The sequence below is a fragment of the Cebus imitator genome, unplaced genomic scaffold (assembly GCF_001604975.1).
Source record: "Cebus imitator isolate Cc_AM_T3 unplaced genomic scaffold, Cebus_imitator-1.0 Scaffold203, whole genome shotgun sequence".
Lineage (NCBI taxonomy): Eukaryota > Metazoa > Chordata > Mammalia > Primates > Cebidae > Cebus > Cebus imitator.
In genome coordinates, this window is record NW_016107518.1 from 1,894,311 (window position 1) to 1,915,196 (window position 20,886).

General features: G+C 42.4%; 1 protein-coding gene and 1 long non-coding RNA gene across 10 annotated transcripts in view; one reads left to right on the forward strand and one right to left on the reverse strand.

Annotated features, from left to right (window-relative positions):
* NEO1 (neogenin 1) overlaps positions 1 to 6,307 on the reverse strand; it is a 250,771-nt gene extending 244,464 nt beyond the window's left edge. For 6 of the 9 annotated variants that reach the window (XM_017548071.2, XM_017548070.2, XM_017548077.1 and 3 more), the window contains exon 1: positions 5,974 to 6,287. In XM_017548071.2, coding sequence (XP_017403560.1) covers positions 5,974 to 6,103 — 130 coding nt within the window. In that variant the 5' untranslated portion in view covers positions 6,104 to 6,287. Of the gene's footprint in view, positions 1 to 5,973 lie in introns of all 9 variants that reach the window. The other 3 variants (XM_017548074.2, XM_017548076.2, XM_017548072.2) reach the window with 2 other exon arrangements.
* Positions 6,308 to 6,562: 255 nt separating this feature from the next.
* On the forward strand, positions 6,563 to 8,119 carry LOC119474031. Its single transcript, XR_005203324.1, has 2 exons — positions 6,563 to 6,947; positions 7,654 to 8,119. It is a non-coding gene; the product is annotated as an uncharacterized LOC119474031 (long non-coding RNA).
* Positions 8,120 to 20,886: the final 12,767 nt, after the last annotated feature.

Below are 20,886 nucleotides of genomic sequence, written 5' to 3' on the forward strand. Positions count from 1 at the left end.
GGGGTTTCACCATGTTGACCAGGATGGTCTCGATCTCTTGACCTCGTGATCCACCCACCTCAGCCTCCCAAAGTGCTGGGATTACAGGCTTGAGCCACCGCGCCCGGCAATGGTGTTATTCTTAATGATACCATTACTTTTCTACAATAAATGGAACCCTGACCCCCACATGCACACATGTTAACTTTTCACCAGCAATCCTATATGTGGGAATCCAAAATACAGAAAGACCATAAGCAAGAATACGTTCATCACAACATTCTTTATCACAGCAAAACCGTAAAAACAACTTCAATACAGGGGAACACACAATTAGCAACAGAATGCAGAGGAATACAGAACATAGGCTTTGAAGTTGCAAAGACCTGGATTCCAATGCCAACTTTTCCACATGACAGGCCATGAGACCTTTGGCAAGGCACTTAATATTTGAGACTCAGTTTCCTCATCTGTGGAATGTGACGATATTGCCATTTTCCTCACAAGACTGTATGAAAGAGTAAATACATGTGAAAACGCATGGTACAGTGCCTGGAACTCAGGGAGTGTTCTATAAATACTACATTTATTAGCCACTATTACTATATTTGCTCGCTGCTCCCTGGATTATTATACACACATTTTAAATAATGGTTATAGGAAAATCTGTATGTACTGGCATGGAAGGATCTCCAACACACTAAGTGAAAAAACAAGTTGAAAACAACAATAGGTAGTATAATCCACCTTATGGGTAAAAAAAAAAAAAAAAACTATATACACATATGCACATGTAAGGGAAGATATTAAAAGGGGTTATTTATGGGTTTAAAAAATAGAATTCGTGAGTAGAAGTGATAAAATATTCTATTCTATGTACTTTTATATTGTTTGACTGCAAACAAACATATATTTATGTATTTTTAAGTAAGCTTTTAAAATAAAATGGTTTAAAGATAATATGACAACAAAGAAAAATGGTATAATGTCAAGGGAAAACATTCAAGTCATACATACACCATGATTACAATGTAAAAAGATAATGTGCCACATAGACAGTAACTAGAAAGAAACATACCAAACTTATATCAGTGGGTCTGAATGACTTTTTTTGCTGCTATTTACAAAATTTTTGAATCAAAAAATTCTCTTCATTCTAAATGAATCCAAAATTTGGGTTCTATTTTAAAATCATCTTTCACTGGCTTGTGTTCCATGACAAAGTTAATTTTTCAAAATCTTAAACACAAAAGTTTTTTTTTTTTACTTCACTTAGTTTTCCAGTCAATATGATCTTACCTACAGTCATTTCCTCTGACTGCTCTCCGATTATTGATGCAACTTTACCCAGAAGCCTAAACACTTACCAATGATGTGGTAAATACCTCCCAATTGCATGGAAGTCACTAACACAATAAAGCATTTGCAAAAAAGACTATTAAATACAGCCTCCATATAATAAGATTTATTAAGGTTACCCCAATATTTTAATTGTGGTAGAGAAAAACTCATAGGAAACCAACAATAATCAATTAAGCCAACAGAAAAAAAATCCACACTTTCAAATAATTTAATAGAATTACAAAATATTTTTAAAGTTCACAAAGAAACAGTAAGGCCATTCTACATAGGTACAGTACTTTATAAACAATTTTACATTTGATTTTTCTGACAATCCAGTTAGGCAGGCAAGGTATTATTCTTGCCTGCCTATATCCCCCAACTTACAGATGTATGTGAAGTTGTAGATCCACAAGTCATACCCCATATCCTCTGCCTTCATGTATGTCTTTTCACTGTCCTACATCATGTATTAATTTTCATACAGTTTATTTAAAGCAGTCACATTTGTTATCTTCTTTGAGCATTCATACCAGAATTCTATGATCTCTTTTGTGCCTCATTCTGACAGGCAGAGCAACGCATCAGTCCTTTCTTTTAGATGACTCAGTAAGATCAAAGATCTTTCCAAAGATGATAAAACCAAAAAACACTAAAACCACAGCATATCCAGGAGGATGACCAAGCTTACAAAAGATCTGAAAACTACGTAATGTGAAGAGAGGCTGAAGGAATTAAGGATGGTTAACTTTAAAAGGACAAGGCTATGGGGGAAGGGCAGAGGCGCCCACACACACATGTAAACATGTACACACGAAATATGATTAGACATGTGAAGGGCCATCATATAAAGCAATTGCATTTGTGCTGTATGGCCCTAGGGTTTAAAGACAAAGGCAATTCAACATTCATTCAACAAACATTTACTGGTTATCTCCTCTATGCCAGATGCTAGTGCTACACTAGGGAAACAAAGGTGAAAAAGACAACCCGGCCAACCCTTTGGAGGTTGAAACTAGCAGAAGAGATAAGAAAATAAATAATACAAAATAAAAAGTACTCAGGAAACTATGGACACACAGAATGGTGACTAAAACTCTCTTTGGAAGAGGGGGCTGGTGGAGAAAAATTCACTGATTAGCTAAGGAATTTCAGAAGTGGACAAGGTGAGAAGTGGCTTAACAGGAAGAACAGCATGTGCAAAGGCACAGAAACCTGAAGCTGCGTAGTTAATCTGAGTGGTGGAATGCAAGGTGCATGTTAGGGGTGACAAGAGACGAGGCTTTATTGGGTTTGTGGGAACAGAGGTAAAGAATACAAAGGGCCTCATAATCTCCAAGTCATGGAGTTTACGTTCTAACAACCAAGCTACAGAACTCTAATGAGAGATTTTAAGTAGGAGAGTGGCATGCTCAGGAAAATACTTCAGAAAGCTCATTCTCGCAGGACAGACTTCTCAAGGGTAACAGTAGAGACAAAGAGACTAATTATTGTTAGTCCAGGTGGGGATAAAGATGAAAAGATACCGATTCAGAGTCAAGAAACAGCTGAGAGGTAAAAAGCAAAAAGAACTATCAGCTATGGAAACAGGGGAAGAGAAGGTCTTCTTGATCTCAACTTGGACAAGTGGATGAACAGTGACGACCAAGGCAGGCAACACAAGACAACTCCATGCAATCATTCCAACAACATGAGAGATGGAGGCCAAGAACTGGTTTGGTCTTTAGAGAAAGGGGATGAGGGAAGCAGAAGGGAAGATGACAGAGTTTAACTCTGGACTTGAGTAATGTAAGATGCCTATTTAGTGAAGGTACCGAGTGGCACGTGAGAAAGAGTAGACTAAGAGGGTCCTTAGCTCACAGGTGGCAACAGAGAGCAGAGAGTACACAGAATAAGCTTTAGATACCAATATTTAATCAGTGAGTGAAAGAAAAGCCTGAAAGACAGATGAAGAATTAATCAGAGGAGAGATTAATCAGAAGACAGGGAAATGCTGAAGAAGGCAAGAAAAGACGGACAAATGTAAGAAGGGTGGGCAGGGTGAAAACTACAGTGAAATGTAAGGTATAAAGCAAAATTTTCTAACAGAAGTAATTCTACACAGAATGGACTACCCTGTAAGGCAATGAATCACATCATGAAATAAATGGTTCAGGCAGAAGCTATAGAGTCCTCAGTGAAGAATGTCCACTCTAAACAGAGAAGACCTGCATTGCACAGACTGCTGTCATGTCATCTTCCCCAAGGTCCCTACGTATCTTTTCAGTAATCTGCCCTTCTTCACAATACAAGATTGTGTTCCTACTCAATTCCAACCCTCCTCCCTTGCTGACCATTTTCTATCACCAGTCCTTTACTTTTTACTTTTTCCTCCACCTCCATATGTTTCTAAGTCTAACCTCAGATGGAAAAATACCTTCCATTTATCCTATTGTCCCTGATCTCTATTTTTCTCCACCTTTTACTACTGAACATACCCACTCTCTACCATCTATTCACTATAATCCCCTACAAAAAGATTTCTGAGTCTATCACTCTACAAGAATAAAAAAAATAAAACTACTGACAAAGGACACCTGATTTACCGACAGCTCGTTCCAGTTCCTGCTTACTCCGTTCTCCAGTCCCTTGATGTCTTCCGCAGTTTTATGGCAGAACTGACCAACCCCTCCTTATTGCAGTTATTTCTTTCGCTTTTGTAATGAAGCAGAGAGGTTTATAGGAAGCACTCTGGACAGAGAATCAGAAGATCTATGTTCTAGACCCAACCACAACACTAATTACCTGTGCGCCTCCCCACCTCCACTCCTACTCATTCCTCAGATCTCAGTTCTTGTGAGACACCCTAACACCCAGACAAGGTTATGTCCCTCCAGTATCCACTTTCTCAAAACCTATTCTCCTTTGTAGTGCTTATCACAATTTTTAAATTATATAATTAGTAGCTGGATGGCTATCTTTCCTACCCACACACCAGACTGTAAACTCCATGAAGGCAGAGAGCATATGGCTTGCACCTCATCCGTGCAAAATGAAGAGCCTGTCAATTGAGTAAATGTTGAAACAGATGTTAAGACTACTTCCTAAGAGACTGCTTATATTGTTTTTATTATCCTAAGTCATAAAATTACTAAAATTTTAGTCACTTACAAAATTATCGATAAAACTTTAAACAAAAGCTCCATCTATTACCTGATACATGGTGAACTACATAGAAATTTCCTTATAAAATAGATCATGAGTAACAGGAACTTTTTTCCAAAATAGTTATATTTCTCTTGCCCATCTAAGAGACAGTTGGAGAGTAACCTACATTTCAGCACCAAAATGTGTTCTACATCGTATGTGGACTGAATGTGCAAATGTAGATTCTGACATAAGCAATGTTTAATTTGACATTAAAACACCGTTGTTTACGTAGCTGTTTAGAGAATACCCACTGGTACTTTAGGTTTAAAGCTGTTCTTTAACACTGGCAAAAGCCATGAGTTACATACACACACTGTGAGGAAATGAAAAGTTTATCAGTCACATTACCTTGTAGTGTGATTTTAAATATTATTTCATATAAATCAGGGAAAAACAAGTACTGGATCAGTGGTAAGACTGCTTTCAAATGTAAAAATTTCATACCTCACACAAGTGAAAGTTTTGTCAAGTTTTATGGTACACCACCTTGGACAAACAATTTTAACAGATTACATGCTAATTTGCCCTTCAACTGCTGAGCGTATCCTGCTCAACAATACCGTAAGGTCCTTCCCGGAAGGCTCGGCATTTTTGTTCGTTGGTCCCCTTAAGTAAATAGGAACGCAGGTGATTTCAGTAATCCACAATATCCCAAAACAGATCTGCAAATGGCTTTTGAGGTTCAATATGTTTATACATTGCCGTCCGAAAACATAGTGCAAGTACTTAAAATCCGATGCTTAGACAATTCCCTCGGTTAAGAGTGGTTAACAGGCTGTAAATATAGTTGCAATCCCCAGGAAAGGAGAGGCATTTCATAACGGAAACACTAACAGATACGATCACTCCGAGCCGCTCTCCAAGGCGTCCTCATCGTTAAGTCAACACCAGGGGTTGTGGGCAGGCAATTGTGCCCCTCTGACACCCCCGCTCTTCCGCAGACTCCTGCTCCAATCCCCGCGCGAGGAGTCCCTCGAGACCAGCCAGCGCTTCCCCGAGACTTCGGAGGCTGGGAAATCCCTGGCCCAGGAACTAGGAGTTCAAGCCCCCTCCCCTTTCCTTTCCTGAAAATTAATGAATTGGCCATCCGATTGTTTATTTAATGAGGTGTGTGGTGGCCTCTACTGGTGCCAGTGTGAGCACAAGAATGTCCCACTCTTACAAGTGGGATGAGCCTGGGGGAGGGGAGAGCGGCGATGGGTGAACCTGCCTCCAGGTACAAAGCGCGGAACTAGACCCCGGCGCCCCCGATCTGCCCCCCGGCAGCCGCCCCTCCCCCGGCGGCGCCCCCTCTCGCCCTTCCCCTCCCCACCATGCGCTATCCCCTTTCTCTTCGGCAACCGGAGCCGAGGCAGAGAAGTTCCTGCACGTTTCCTCCAGGATCCTAAACAAAAACACCGCAGCCGCCGGCGCTGGAGCCGGAGCCGCGCCCCCGCGCCCCCCAGGCCCGCGCCCGCCGCTTACCTGGGGATTGCGGCGCGGAGCCGCTCCTGGCAGCCGCGGCGCCAGGCGCCCGGCGCCCAAGCAGCAGCAGGCAGTAGAGCCAGAAGGAGGAGGTGCTGAGGAGTCGCCGGGCTCCCCGCTCCGCCGCCATCTCTTCCCCGAGAGTGAGCGGCGGCGGCGGCGGCGACAGCGCCGCGGAGCCCTTGCCTCCTTGCCTCCCGCGCGCCTCAGCCGGTCCTCGCTGCAGGCTCGGCTCCCGCGGCCGCCGCTGCTCCAGCCCGGCCCGGCCCAGCCCGCGCGGCCCCTCTCGCGGGAGGGGAGACTCGGGGGCGCCTCCCTCCTGCAGGGGGGCGGGGAGGGGAGGAGAGCGGAGAGGGGGAGTCAGTACATTCCGGGGCGGGGGGGGTGGATCGGTCTCCAGGTTCCAGGCGCCGCCACCCGCCGCCGACTCCGGCTCTACACACCAGCGCGAGGGGGGCGGAGACCGCGGAAGGCGGGGGCGGGGGGCGGAGGGCGGGAGTCCGGAGTCCCGGGCGCGCGCACGCGCACGCGCGCGCCTCCCTCGCCTGCACCTCCTGGGCTCAGCGCGCGGTCCGCCCCCGCTCCAATCCCGGCTGCCGCCTCGCGGGCCGCGGCGGGCCCGCTCCCCTCCCCCTTCTCCCCAGAGCCGCGGACGGGCGCGGGGCGCGCGCGCCGGGCGCTGCTGTTAGTGGCGTCAGGGAAACCCCGGAGAAGCGGATTCTCCTCCTCCTCCCGCCCGCTCGCTGCAGCCCCTCGGCCCCGCGCGCCCCCGCCTCCTCCTCCTCGCCCCGGGAACAAATTCCCCATCTCACCTCCCCAGACGCCTCTGGCTGCGGAGACCTGAGGGCGAGCGGCGCTCCGAGCTCAGGCTGGTCCGCGAGGCCGGTGCGGGCGCGCACCTCTGCTCTGTCGGGGCCTGGAGCCTCTATATAGGGCCTCAGAGGAAACCGAATGGCCTCCGGGAGGAAACCTGGGTGCGCAGAGGGTCGGCGTGGGGATTTATGTGCTCGCCAAAAACAATAGCGATCCCGCCCGGCTCTGGCTGGGCCTGGCGCGGCTCCCGTGGGAGGGGGCCGGCCGTGCCGCCGCTGACCTCCGGCTTCCAGGCCGGGCCGCCCTCCCCGCGCGTTTCCCCCGGGCAGCGCCGGGACCCGCCCGGACCGCGGGGCCCGCGCCCACACCCGCGTCGCTCGGCCCGGGTCCAGGGAACTAGGCGCAGACAAAGGTGCCCGCTGTCCACTTCCTTAGCTCGTGCGGGGGCCCCGACTGAGCCCTGGGACTCCCCGGGGGCAGTCCTCTCGCAGTAACTGCTACGTTTTACCTGTACCTTTGCGGGACACTTGGCGCTTTCCTACCTAGGAATCCCGTCTTTGGCTAATAAACCGGGGAACAAGCGGGATACGATTTTAAAGCACTTAGCAATCGTGAGGCAGCACCCAGGCTACCCAAAGTTAGGAGAAAGCAGTTTGTAGTTCCACCGGTGATGAGACTATTGATCATCACCCATGGAAATTTTTTAAAGAACATTTCTTTGATTATGCAATTAAGAGTCATGTTTGGTGGTTAATAGGAGTTCGGTTTTATTCACTCTTCTGTATAGTCGATAACCGAAATATCTTGCTTCCCACAAGAAAAATGACTATTTCACTGACTAACATATCCCTCTGTGCTTTCTCGTAGTTACTTTCTTCAGATATTTTATTCTAAAGCACCAAAATGAATATAAGGCGTGGAACATCGGTAGGGAAGAGCTCAGAATCTTCATGAAACCTCTTAAATCATCAAAACGGTGAAATTAGGAATTTTCATCCCAGTTATTTAATAGAGCAAACACAGGCTTATCGTTCTTCTCTAGGAAAACCATTTAAATACCTTTTTGTTTTGGTTAGAGTTGTCAACCAGCAAAAATATTTCCTAAATACCCGTGATTGACCTGTTAAATTAGAAATAGATTACCTCCCAATTACTTCACAAGTATTTGCTTAATTAACCTTTAATAATCACATCATTATTAAGTTTTTCTGAGATAATTAATGAGAAAAGCTCTTTGGAAACTGTAAATTGCCTTGCAAATGCTAATTTCCTGGTATCTTTTCTAAGTCTGGAAAAATTTCATTATATTAAACCTATAACATGTATAATATGACTTCTGAAATGAAGCTTACATTTACCTCCAAGTTTTGAAAAATATATGAGTTGTGGCTAATAACAGGGTGATTTTTATATATGACTTCTGTGAACTGTCTCACTGATTTATCAGCCCACTGTGTATATCAGGTTTATTTCAAAAAGTTTAAAGTACTTGCATATTTCTAACTTGTGATTAAATCACAATTTTATTTATTTATTTATTTATTTATTTATTTATTTTTTTTTTTTTTGAGGCGGAGTTTCACTCACGTTACCCAGGCTGGAGTGCAATGGCGCGATCTCGGCTCACCGCAACCTCCGCCTCCTGGGTTCAGGCAATTCTCCTGCCTCAGCCTCCTGAGTAGCTGGGATTACAGGCACGCGCCACCATGCCCAGCTAATTTTTTGTAGTTTTAGTAGAGACGGGGTTTCACCATGTTGACCAGGATGGTCTCGATCTCTTGACCTCGTGATCCACCCGCCTCGGCCTCCCAAAGTGCTGGGATTACAGGCTTGAGCCACCGCGCCCGGCCTAAATCACAATTTTAATAAAACCCACTCTATTAAACCACTAATAGATGGGGCCCCAGATTAAAGCTACAGATTCTGAATCAGTTCAAGATAGTTAAATAACTCTGGCACACACTTGAATTCAGCTCCTTTGTTTCAAAGTCACTGATACTGTCAACATGCCCTTTAAAAATCATCATTGAGTAATTAACCTGTTCTTTGTTTAGTAAAGCATATCTGAGAAAAGATTTTCTTAGGCATCTCTTTTATCATTCTTATTCTCCCAACAAGATTTTCAACAAATACTTCAGTCTGCACCTATAATGCTAATCAACACTTTTATGTTGTTTAAACTATCAGTCTATGAAGAGATATTAAACCACTCGTGAAATTAACACTTTTGTTATCTAAGTAAAGTTAGAACATGAGGTCCACGTTCAAGGAATAGTGCACAAAGAAACTTTAGAGCAAAGAAAACAGAGTGGCCATTGTGTGTCAGTAAAAGTTATCAAAATGCAGGCCAAAAATAACTAGACCAATATCTTGTGAAATTTATGCTAAGTATATTTTGATATAAAAATTAAATGAAATATTAAAGCCTGTGAATATAAAACTTGGTAGGAATCTTATTCTCTACAGTAAAAGGGCTACTTTTTTCAACATTAGAAAGGACATACAATTCAGTGTTTAATGCTGTCACTAATGAGATTCTGCAGCTGATTCCCTGGCTGAATCCCAGTATCTGAGGTAGAAAAGAAAGCTAGTCCCCTGACTAGCAGTCTCAGGATAGAACACTTCCTAGTCACAGCAGACTTCAACTGCAAGTTGCCCCAGTCTTAAGAAGGTGATTTTCTTCTGCACAGAGATAGATATTTTTCTATATGCCCTTTACATTCCACTAGGTAAGAATTTTTATTTTCTCCCAGTCTCCTTCAAAAGCCACCTGTCCTAGGAGCCATCTCTGATTAAGTGTAATTAAAAAGGATACGTGCTCCTTTTTAACTACAAAGCCTGCTCAATATTAATTTTGCTTGTCACATGTTGCTTAGTTAATCACATATCTTTAGTTCAACAACAATCTACTAATTCAACAAAAATTATTGAAGACCTGTTTTCACCAAGTATTGTGCTAGATGCTGGGATAACAAAATTATTGGTTCATTCATTTAATATTTATAAAGTACATCCTGTGTCTCTGGTCCTCGCCTGTGTTAAGGGAAGACAGTGATGAGCCAGATGATAAACAAAGTTCCCAGTCTAGCAGAAAGGGTAAACAATTAAAGAAGTATAAGGACTGTTACGGTAAAGAAAGATAAGGAGTGTGGGAAAAGTTAGTGAGAGCATCTAACTTGACTAAATTGTGTGTGGGGGTGGGGGATGGAGAATTAGAAAAGCATTGGCCTCTAAACTGAGACCTGAAGGGAGATAGGAGTCAGCCACGCCTACAGTTAGGATTTGACCTCAGATTTGCATTTTAGAAGGAACACTCAGGCTGCTTCTTGGAGTATAGTTTGGAAGAAGTCAAGACCAAAAAAAGAGTTCAGATTTTGTTACAGTAGTCTGGGGAGGAGATGATGGTGGCCTGGAGTAAAGCAGAGGGGATTAAGAGAAGGGAACAGATAGGAGAGAGATTTAGGAGATAGATAGAAACAGCAGGGGTGTGTGGGAGAGACAGGAGATGTGGGTGACTCAAGTTTCAACTTGGGCAGCTGAATGAAAGTGGTGGCAATCACTGAGTGGGGAATGAGAAAGAGGAGCAGGTGGGGGGCAATGTTAGTTTAACTTTGGACAAGTAAATTTAAAGTATGTATACATGCATAGGTACTTAAATACATCTGAGTAGAAATATCAGTAAGCCATTCATTACTTGGATCTGGAGTTTAGCAGGGAGATAGGAGTGGAGAGGTGAGTCATCAGCATATTCTACGTATGCCTAAGTATAAAGTGCCTCTGAATATAGGTGAGCCTCCATTTTTCCAATTAAAAATCCACTCCACTCCCCCAAGTCCCTCGGTGGCTCATACCTGTAATCCCAGCACTTTGGGAGGCTGAGGCAGGCAAATAGCTTGACCCCAGGAGTTAAGACCAGAGTAGGCAACAGGGCAAAACCCAATCGATACATTGAAAAAAAAAATAGCTAGATGTGGTGGCATGCACCTATAGTCTCAGCTACTCAGGAGAGAGGATCGCTTGAGCCTGGGAGGTCAAGGCTGCAGTGAGACATTACTGTGCCATTGTACTTCAGCCTGAGTAACAGCGAGACCATGCCTCAAAAAACAAAAACAAAAACAAGCTCCCCCATAAAAATTTGTGGCCAACTTGAATATATAAACTTTTAGGATATAGATGAAATAACTAGGGCTCTGCAGCTATAAAAAAGAACGAGATCATGACTTTTGCAGGAGCATGGATGGAGCTAGAGGCCATTAATTGTCCTCAGCAAACTAGCACATGAACAGAAAACCAAGTAGCATATGTTCTTGCTTATAAGTGGGAGCTAAATGATGAGAACATAAGAACACAAAGAAGGAAGCAGCAGACATTGGAGCCTTCTTTAGGATAGAGGGTGAGAGGAGGGACAGGAACATAAAAAATAACTTTTGGGTACTGGGCTTAATTCCAGGGTGATGAAATAATTCATACAACAAACTCCCGTGACATGAGTTTACCTGTGTAACAAAGCTTCACATATACCCCCAAACCTAAAATAAAAGTTAAAGAAATAAGAAAGGAAAAGTTGGGAAAAAAGAAATAATCAGGGCTCTACTTATAATATTTACTGTATTAATTTAATTATGCTTACTTTAAATTACATATTATATAAATATAATTTTTAAATTATTTTATTGAAATTCTTCATAGTGTCTTTATCATCAGAAGTGTCGAATTTTGAGTCTCTAACATAGTTTCCCAGGACATACCATCTTCACTTCTACCCAAGTTTTTAACTCTATATATAATGCTGTCACTGGGAATTTTATTCCAAGCCATAAGTATCTAATCACACTACATCATTCGTCCTGTAATTATATTCACGTACCATATTGCTTTTTATAGTGACTTTTAAAGACTTGTTTACAAGGACATCCAACACTTCCAAGTGTGAAGATATTTCCCTAGATGTAATTTTAAGGTCTGTGTTCAATTTGTTTCCTTTCTTACGAATTCTGTCAGGTGGCTTTGTATGAGCATTGAATGAGATCATTTCTTGCTAATGTATATTCCCCCAAAAAGCATTTTGTTGTTCAAAATAATTGAGAGCACCCAGTAATATGAAGGACTTTTTTTTTTGAGACAGGTTCTCACTCTGCTGCCCAGGCTAGAGTGCAGTGACTGGCACAATCACAGCTCATGCAGCCTCAGCATTCCAGGCTCAACCAGCCCTCCCACCTCAGCCTCCCAACTAGCTGGGACTACAGATGCATCCCACCATACCCAACTAGGCTAATTGTTTTGGTTTTTTTGCATAGACAGGGTCTCACTATGTTGCCTAGGCTGGTCTTGAACTCCTGGACTCAAGCAATCTTCCCACCTTAGCCTCCCAAAGTGTTGGGATTATATGTGTGAGCCACCACAACTGGCCATGAAGGACTTTTAAGATCAGAATATTAAGCGACTCCCTGTTTTCTGATTTTGGTGGTAGGAGGAGAGGGCTCTGTTTTATATTCAGGTAGGTACAGAAACGCCAAGAGAGTGGTTGAGATTACCCCAGGAGAGTTTAGGATGGAACTAGGACTGAGGATTGAGGACTGGAACGAAACTGGAAGAACACCAACACATTAAGCATAGAGCAAAAAAAGAAACTTGCAAAGAAACAAGCAGACATGTAACAAAACCAGGAGCAAGTGGTATCACAGAACCCGAGAAAAAGTGTTTCAGGAACGCAGAAGGGGTCAATAGTGTCACACACTCTTGAAAGATCAAATAAGGTAAGAGCTAGAAATCATTCATTGTATTTAGTGATAAGGTAGGTAGTCAAGTACAACCTTAGTAAGTTGCAGCAGAGAATAAGGCCACCTACTTGATACGGCTTGTCACTGAGTATGAACTACCTCTTCAAGAAGTTTACCTGTAATAGGAAGAAAAAAATGGCAACTCTAGAATAGATTTTAAGAGCGGAGCAGATTTAAATGCTGATGTAGGGAGCCAACAGAGAGGGAAGTGTTGAAAATTTAAGAGAGAATGGGGATAATTGATAGCTTTAGAAACGGTGCAGTAGATAATTTGGCAGCCGTTATTCTGCAAAGCCCGTGATTATCTGACCTCAGTAGTCTCGGGCAACTGGCAGAAGGCAAAAGAACTTCACAGAACAGAGGCACACCCTGGCCCTGTGGTTTCCAGGCAGGCTTCAACCGTATCTGAGCATGTTTAGTTCTTGTAGTATCTTAATGAATACTGAAAATAAGAGGCAACATCCTGACATTTGCTACCTAGTCCCCTAAAATTCTAGCCTCAAAAGACACATGGCTGGGTCCCAACAGACAGCAATTGCAAAACATGGCAGGCCAGCTTTCCAGCAAAAATGATAGGATCTTGCTTTTAGGTTATAAGTAACAGAAATCCAATATAAAATACTATCTTAAGCAGAAAGAGATTTAATTAGAAGGATCCTGGCATCCTATGACAGGGGTGCAGCTGGGCTTTGGGGATGGAACTGGAGACTGGAGCACCTTTAAAAAACCAGAAAATCCTCCTTTGGAGAACCTCTTTTCTCTTTGCCATTCTCTGAATCTGTCTCAGCTTTACTCTTGCTGCAGAATGGCTCTCTCTGTGTCCTAGTCCACATGGCAGTAAATGGCTACTACCAACTTAAAATTACCCTGTTACAGCCTGATTCTGACTGCCAGTTCCAATTACAAATTTCCCAGTGAACGGATTGATTGCCAGTCTTGGTTTAGGTGCCCACTTCAATGGTCTCAGAGAGGCCATTGCATGAGAGTTGCAATATGGAAGCTCCCAGGGCAACCAACCAGTAAATAAAGGTGGAGTGTGCAATTCACAGGAAAGAGGTGCCAGTCAAGCAATTCAACAGGCATCTTTTGCAGCTGGGTTCTATTTGTCACTTTATCCTAATAGCCCAGCCTGGTATCTGGTGCTTAATAAATATTTGTTCAAAGGATAAATATTTACTGTTGATATAAAGATTATTTAAATTATGGAAGGGAAGGAATTTAGATACCAGGTCAAGGGATTTGCTTGGATGGGAGGAGCCAGAAAGGAAGGAGGCTGAGATGGATATGTGCAGATAGGGTCACAGGTGAGAGGATACAAAGTTCATTCTTGAGGGTCTTGATATCCTTCCTCCATAAAGTAGGCAGCAAAGTCATCTGCTGCAAGATGGTAGAGTGCTTAAGGAGAGTAGTAAATGCCTGGAAGAGTCACAGAGGGGATTAAGAGAGGGAACAATCTAGGGGTATGGCTGAAATTAGTAATAATACATTTGTGATTTTTCTCTACGTGGTACTCATGAGGCAATAAATGGTAAGAGAAGAGAAGGTAGATGGTTGGATTGGCCTAAAGTTGGGGATTTCTAGGCACGGGCAAAGATAAAAAACAAGAATGGAAGGACTCAAGGATTCGGAAAAGTGAATTATTTTAGTGACAAGTGACATGGTTTAGGCTATATAGGGAAGGAAATAAATCCAGAATGGGCAGAACGACTAGGGGAAAATGGGAGTGTCTGGGAATTGGAGCACTTAAGAAGATCGGAGTAGATTTGCAATGTGTGTAAGTAAGAAGTAAGAAGATAAAGATAGTAGGTTATATATCTGAGACTTGAATATTGAAGCGTCAAGGAAGCCAATAAACTTTTAGGTAACGGTATTTGGTGCTCCATTTGCTTTTTGGTGTGTTACTTGTATGTTTTGGAAATGTTAGGGACTCCCATTTCACTGCTGTATCCTGTTGCCTGTCACTGAGCTTGTATCACACACACACACACACACACACACACACACACACACACACACACACACAGAGAGAGAGCGAGCGAGAGAGAGAGAGAGAGGCATGCATATGCCAGGCTGCTTTCCACAAAGGATTTGAGGCAGCCAAAAAAAGAGATTACCAGATTCCTTATTCCAAGCTACGATCCCCCCATCTCTCCACAATGTGCTCTCCAACACTAGGGTGCTGAACTAGACAACATGAAAACCTCAAGAATGTCATTTAAACCTTTAGCATATGTCCTTTTTATAAGGGCTACCTGTTTTGGCCCCTTTCTTTTATCCCTTCTGGGCCATGCTCACTGAGAAACTCCCAAGCAGAAGGCACCCTCAACTTTACCACTGATTGGGAAACAAAAAAGAGAGTTGCCTCTCTCCAGATTCTCCTGGAGAAGGAGTCAATGAGAATGTTATTCTGTATTGGCCTTTTCCTGCCCTCTGCGTTGCCATACAGTCTCTTCCTAGGTGTGGAAGGTGATGGCGAGAGAGAGAAGGCAGAGAGCAGGGACAGTGTGGCTAAAAGATGTGTCATCCAAAGGCCAATGAAATCATCTAGGATGGGAAGACATGAAGTGGTGGAGAGAAAGAGTGTAAGCCACTTTACACTTAAGATACTTGAGGAGTGGGTCAGAAGTCAGCCATGAAATGAAAGAAAAAAAAAAAAACACTGAGTTGGATGTCATGTAGTATGGTCTGACTGTATGTGTTCCTCCAAAATTCATATGCTGAGACCTAATCACCAAGGTGATGGTGTTAGGAGGTGGGGTCTTTGGGAGCTGATTGGATCATGGGATTAGTGTCCTTATAAAAGAGGCCACAGAGAGCTGCCTTGACCCTTTCACCATGTGAGGACACAAGGAGAGGCTGCCATCTACGAGAAAGTGGGCCTTCGCAAGACACTGAATCTGCTGTCACCTTGATCTTGAGCTTCCGAGCCTCCAGAGCTGTGAGAAATAGATTTCTATTATTTATAAGCTATACAATTTATGGCATTTTTTAAATAGAAGCCCAAATGAACTAAGGCAACACAATTATCAGAATCAGACAGAATTCTTGTTTTGCTTGAGTTTGTTTGTTTGTTTGTTTTTGACCAAGAATGTAAGTGGAATGATGGGGAAATGGCAAGGAGGGGGCAGTCAGGTGAATATTAACAACACCTACTGGTCACTTGAAATCTGAACAAATGAGGTCCACAGAAGTGGCCTCAGAAGACAGTCAGATTTCAAATAAAGCAGGAGATAGAGAGTACCTGTGTGAGGACCATGGGCATGGAGGCGTCTGTTTACAATCCAGTGGGACTTCTGGGGGGAACAGAGGAAATGGTTGGGACGGAGACTCAGCGCTGAAAGCATGTAATCCTAGGGAGGAAGCACAGAATGTTATAAAACAAGCCCACAGGACAGTGGCCACCAGGATGAGGGGTTCTCACTCCGTGGTGACACTAAGCCAGTGTGTTGCATTGAGTACTGTAGACTGCGAAGAGCCCAGCCCAGCTTAACATAGCCTCTGCTGGTGTCTGGGTCAGTAGACAGAGGCCCAAGAGGCAGAGGAGGGCCAGTCTATTGGTTCCTCAAACTAGGACTCTAGATTCTCCCCCACACACCCTCAGGTGGACGGCCAAGAACTGCAGCGGCTGAGGCAACACTGCAGGATGAGTAATGACCCAAGGGCAGACATGGGAGAGCTTCTTCCACTCAGGATTTTCTCCCAGGAGGGAAAGCCTCCTTACCACTTACCTCAGGCATTCCCAAACACAGATTCATCCAGGGACTATGTTTAAAACACACACAGACTCCTGGGCCTCACTTAGTCCTCTTGAATTAGAAATTCCTGGGAATGAACACTAGGAATCTGCATTTTTGAGAGTTACCTGTTTGTTTCAGAATTTCTATGTAGGAGGAACTTAAGGGTGGTAATGTGGTTGAATGACAGAAGTAAGCAAAACAGACTGTGTTTTTGTATAGTGACTCAAAGGATAATCAACTTTATATATTTTGATATTCTTTTTTTTTTTTTTTTTCCTGAGACGGAGTTTCACTCACGTTACCCAGGCTGGAGTGCAATGGCGCGATCTCGGCTCACCGCAACCTCCGCCTCCCGGGCTCAGGCAATTCTCCTGCCTCAGCCTCCTGAGTAACTGGGATTACAGGCACGCACCACCATGCCCAGCTAATTTTTTGTATTTTTGGTAGAGACGGGGTTTCACCATGTTGACCAGGATGGTCTCGATCTCTTGACCTCGTGATCCACCCGCCTCGGCCTCCCAAAGTGCTGGGATTACAGGCTTGAGCCACCACGCCTGGCCTATTTTGATATTCTTAAACCCAAACTTATCTAATTATACTAAAATAAACCGAAACATTAACTTATAATTTCCTACTTTTAGCACTTTTGCTGTTCCCAGCCTTTTTCCTACTTGTCATTATTTTAATTTGAAATCATACCTTCTTATCATGGGTGGTTTTTAAAAATCTTCTCTTGTTATATTACATTTATCAAGTTGTCCAATATTAAAGAAATGCATGTTGTGGAATACCTAGAAAATGCCCAAAACCAGATAGAAGGGGAAAATAATCTGTATCCTCTTTCCCCACACCATTCTTAATGTTTAGTGATATTTCCTTCCATTTCTATTTCTCTCCACAAGTTTCTTTTTCTATATTTGTAATCATAACATACGTGTAACACTATATTCTTCATAAACATTTCATTATAAATACTACCCCATGTTATGTTATTATTCCTAAAAATAAATCTAACAGCTTCACAATATTATCTTAAATAAGTAAATCATAATTGTCTAAACCATTTCTTTATTGTGGCATATTTGAAATTGTTTCTTCATTTCACAACTATTTATCAACTTCCTAGAGTATGTTAGGCAGGGTTCTGGGGCTTGGAAGTATAGTGGTGAACAAAGTAGTCAAGTTCTCGTGGGGCTTACATTTTAGTGGTTGGGGAAGTACTGGAAATAAACAAATGTCAGGTGATAATAAACGCCATGAAAAGAAAAACAGGAAGGACAACAGGGTTACTATTTTATACAGTAATGTGACCATGAGTATATATGTAGTGATGAGTAGATTGGTCCCTAATGCTTTTCAGTTTTTCAGATTATCTTGTCAAGATGGTTTATCAAAGAAAAAATTATTGAATCAATGAATGTGAATTTTAAAAATATTCTTGAAATATACTGCTTATTAAATTACAAAGGGTTGTACCAATTATATTATCACCTTTGAGGTGGGATTGTTGAGTCTTTACACTTTTTTATGAACACTGCTTATTTGAATTTTTTATTGATTTGAATGAGCTTTTAGTAAGTCAAAAAATGAACTTTGATCATATTTGCCACAAATAACTTGAGCAGATTCCTGATTGATTCTTAACTTTGGTGATGTGCTGCTCTCATTTTACATAATTGTCCCAATACTCTGTGCTGAGTAATAGTTTCTTGCACTTTGGTTTGTGCAGTTTTATCACGTGAAGTATATCAGAATCGATTTCAAGATTCTTTATTTTGTACATTTATTTGTTTATTTTTACATCAATACCAACCTGTTTTAATTATTCAAGTGTAAGACCTTCTAATATCTGGCAGGGCTAATTACCCCTCATTATTTTTGCCTTTCACATATATGTCCGTGTGTGTGCATGTGTGTTGTTGTTGTTGTGATTATTATTATTATTATCATTTTGAGAGAGAGAGTCTTACTCTATCACCCAGGCTGGAGTTCGGTGGTGTGATCTTGGCTCACTGCAACCTCCACCTCCTGGGCTGGAGTAACTCTCATGCCTCAGCCTCCCAAGAGGCTGGAAATAGAGGTGTGCACCACCACGCTGGGCCAATTTTTGTAATTTTAGTAGAGACAGGGTTTCTCCATGTTGGCCAGGCTGGTCTTGAACTCCTGGCCTCAAACAATCTACCTGCCTTGGCCTTGCAAAGTGGTGGGATTACAGGCGTGAGATACTGCACCGGGCCTGTGTGTGTTATTCTTTATGTTTTATTCTCCTAAATACATTTTATACTAATTTAATCAAATATTCATTCCAGTCTGCTCCCTATCATTATTATATTTTCGATGCTATTAGGAATAGGATTTCCTTTTCACCACATTTTAAATACATTATTGCTGTTATACAGTCTAGCTATTGATTTTTGTGTATTTATCTCATCCCACCATTTTATTGAACTCAGTTTTTATCAATTCAAATAGCTTTTTAATGGAATCTCTGGTTTTATAGATATACAATTCATTTTCTGTTACATTGCTCACAGGTTTTACTACGTTTTTGATAATATGTTACTTGGTTTTGTAGGACTTATTAACATTACCTTTTTATTTTGAAATATACTTCTTATCAAAATAAAATGACTCTCCTTAATACATGGCTTTGGTCTTAGATTCAACTTTGTGTTTATTTGTGCCTAAATATAATCTTTGCTTTTCTGTTATTTAAAAACTTTTTTCCTTTTTTCTTTTTTTTTTGAGGCAGAGTTTCGCTCTTGTTACCCAAGATGGAGTGCAATGGCACGACCTCAGCTCACCGCAACCTCCGCCTACCGGGTTCAAGCGTTTCTTCTGCCTCAGCCTCCTCAGAAGCTGGGATTACAGGCATGTGCCACCACACTTGGCTAATTTTGTATTTTTAGTAGAGACAGGGTTTCTGCATGTTGGTTAGGCTGGTCCCGAACTCCCTACCTCAGGTGATCTGCCCGCCTCAGCCTCCCAAAGTGTTGAGATTACAGGCGTGAGCCACCACACTGGCCAGACGTTTTTCCTTTCTCTTTTAGCTATGCGTAGTGGATACTTGCGGGTGTGACTGTCATTCATTCCTCCTCACACCATGTGGTTACCACTTGCGCTACCATATTATTACAATGCAACCTTCATATCCTGACCACAGTTAATTGCGCTTGGTATAGATATCTGACCCAAGCTTGGCTAATCACAGTACCCTGATCCACTGTCTATACTTGATTGGTTCTTTTATGGGTAATGACCTAAATCAAACCCATAATCCTTTGACTTGAAGTACTGAGAGAGATAGTTTAAGGTTTAAAATTTAAAAACCAGAAACTGTCTGGGGCCATGTTTTTCAACATGTGGAGACAACTAGTGTCCAGCAAAAGAGAATGAAGCTGACGCACAGAATCTTAGCCATGATGAATGAGACAACATTTGAATGCCATTAATGTCCCAGTTGCTGGTGTTCCTGAGGGCCTGCTGCAACTCTGCATCTATAGTCCATTCAGCTATACTTCCAGTTTTGTGAAATTTCTCAGTCTTGGTCCAATAAACCTTCCCCTTTCAGGTAACCATCTTATATTTTTCCTTGAGACAGGAATGCCAGGCAGGTTGCTTTCCAATTCCTAGAGGTGATAAATAATTATTTTGTATGTTATACTGGTCAGATTAATTCAGCAGGGAGTTAATAGAGGTAAGGACAAAATACAGTGGTTTGGGTTGTCTTGATCCCACTCTCCTCACCTCTTACCTAGATGGTGCAAGCCACACTTCTCCCACTGGATTGAGATCCTAAGTAGCCTGAGTCTCAATACGACCACACTTTCTCAAAGTATGTATCTGAGCAGCAGAACGTTAGTTTCATGGCCTCTGGATGAAGTGAGGGGAAAAGAGACCAGATTGATAGGCTTTGACAATAACATTCTCCTTTTCTAAAACATGCCCTGCAGTGCTGTCTTCAGGGCTGTCTGCCTGTACCTTTTGCTACTAAAGACAGTTTAAAAAAGAAAAAGGATCACTTCAGGGAACTGACTTTTCAAAAGGAACATCTGTCCTGTCACCTCCCAGCACTCTCCAGTAACTGATGGTCAAAATCAGAGTTCCCAGGCATGTGACATTGAGGGGCACTGATCGCAGATGAAGACAGTATCAAAGATCACCACGTTTCCCTGACAGATATGCCACCAAGAATGTCAAGATCTGTACGTCTGCTTTCAGGACATGGATTTACCATTTTGGATGGTTTTTAGTCTCTTACTGGCACCTTAGAAATCAAATTACTCTGCTAGTGCCAGAGGCCCCAGCTCACTGACTGAGCTACTAAATCAGACTAATTGAAGTAACAAATATGCTTGACTAGTGCTTCCTTGAGAAAATGCAACCTTCAGAAGACTTGACATTTACTTCTGACTTGGCCAAACTTATTGACAATTAGGCATTTCTGAGACTGCTTTTGGTTTATACTGATTAAAAGAAATACAGAAAGAATTTTAAGATTTCAAATAAACCTTTTCCCTGGTTCAAACACAAACAAACACCAAATGGAAATTTGTAAGTAGAACATGAGTCTAGCCCAAGTC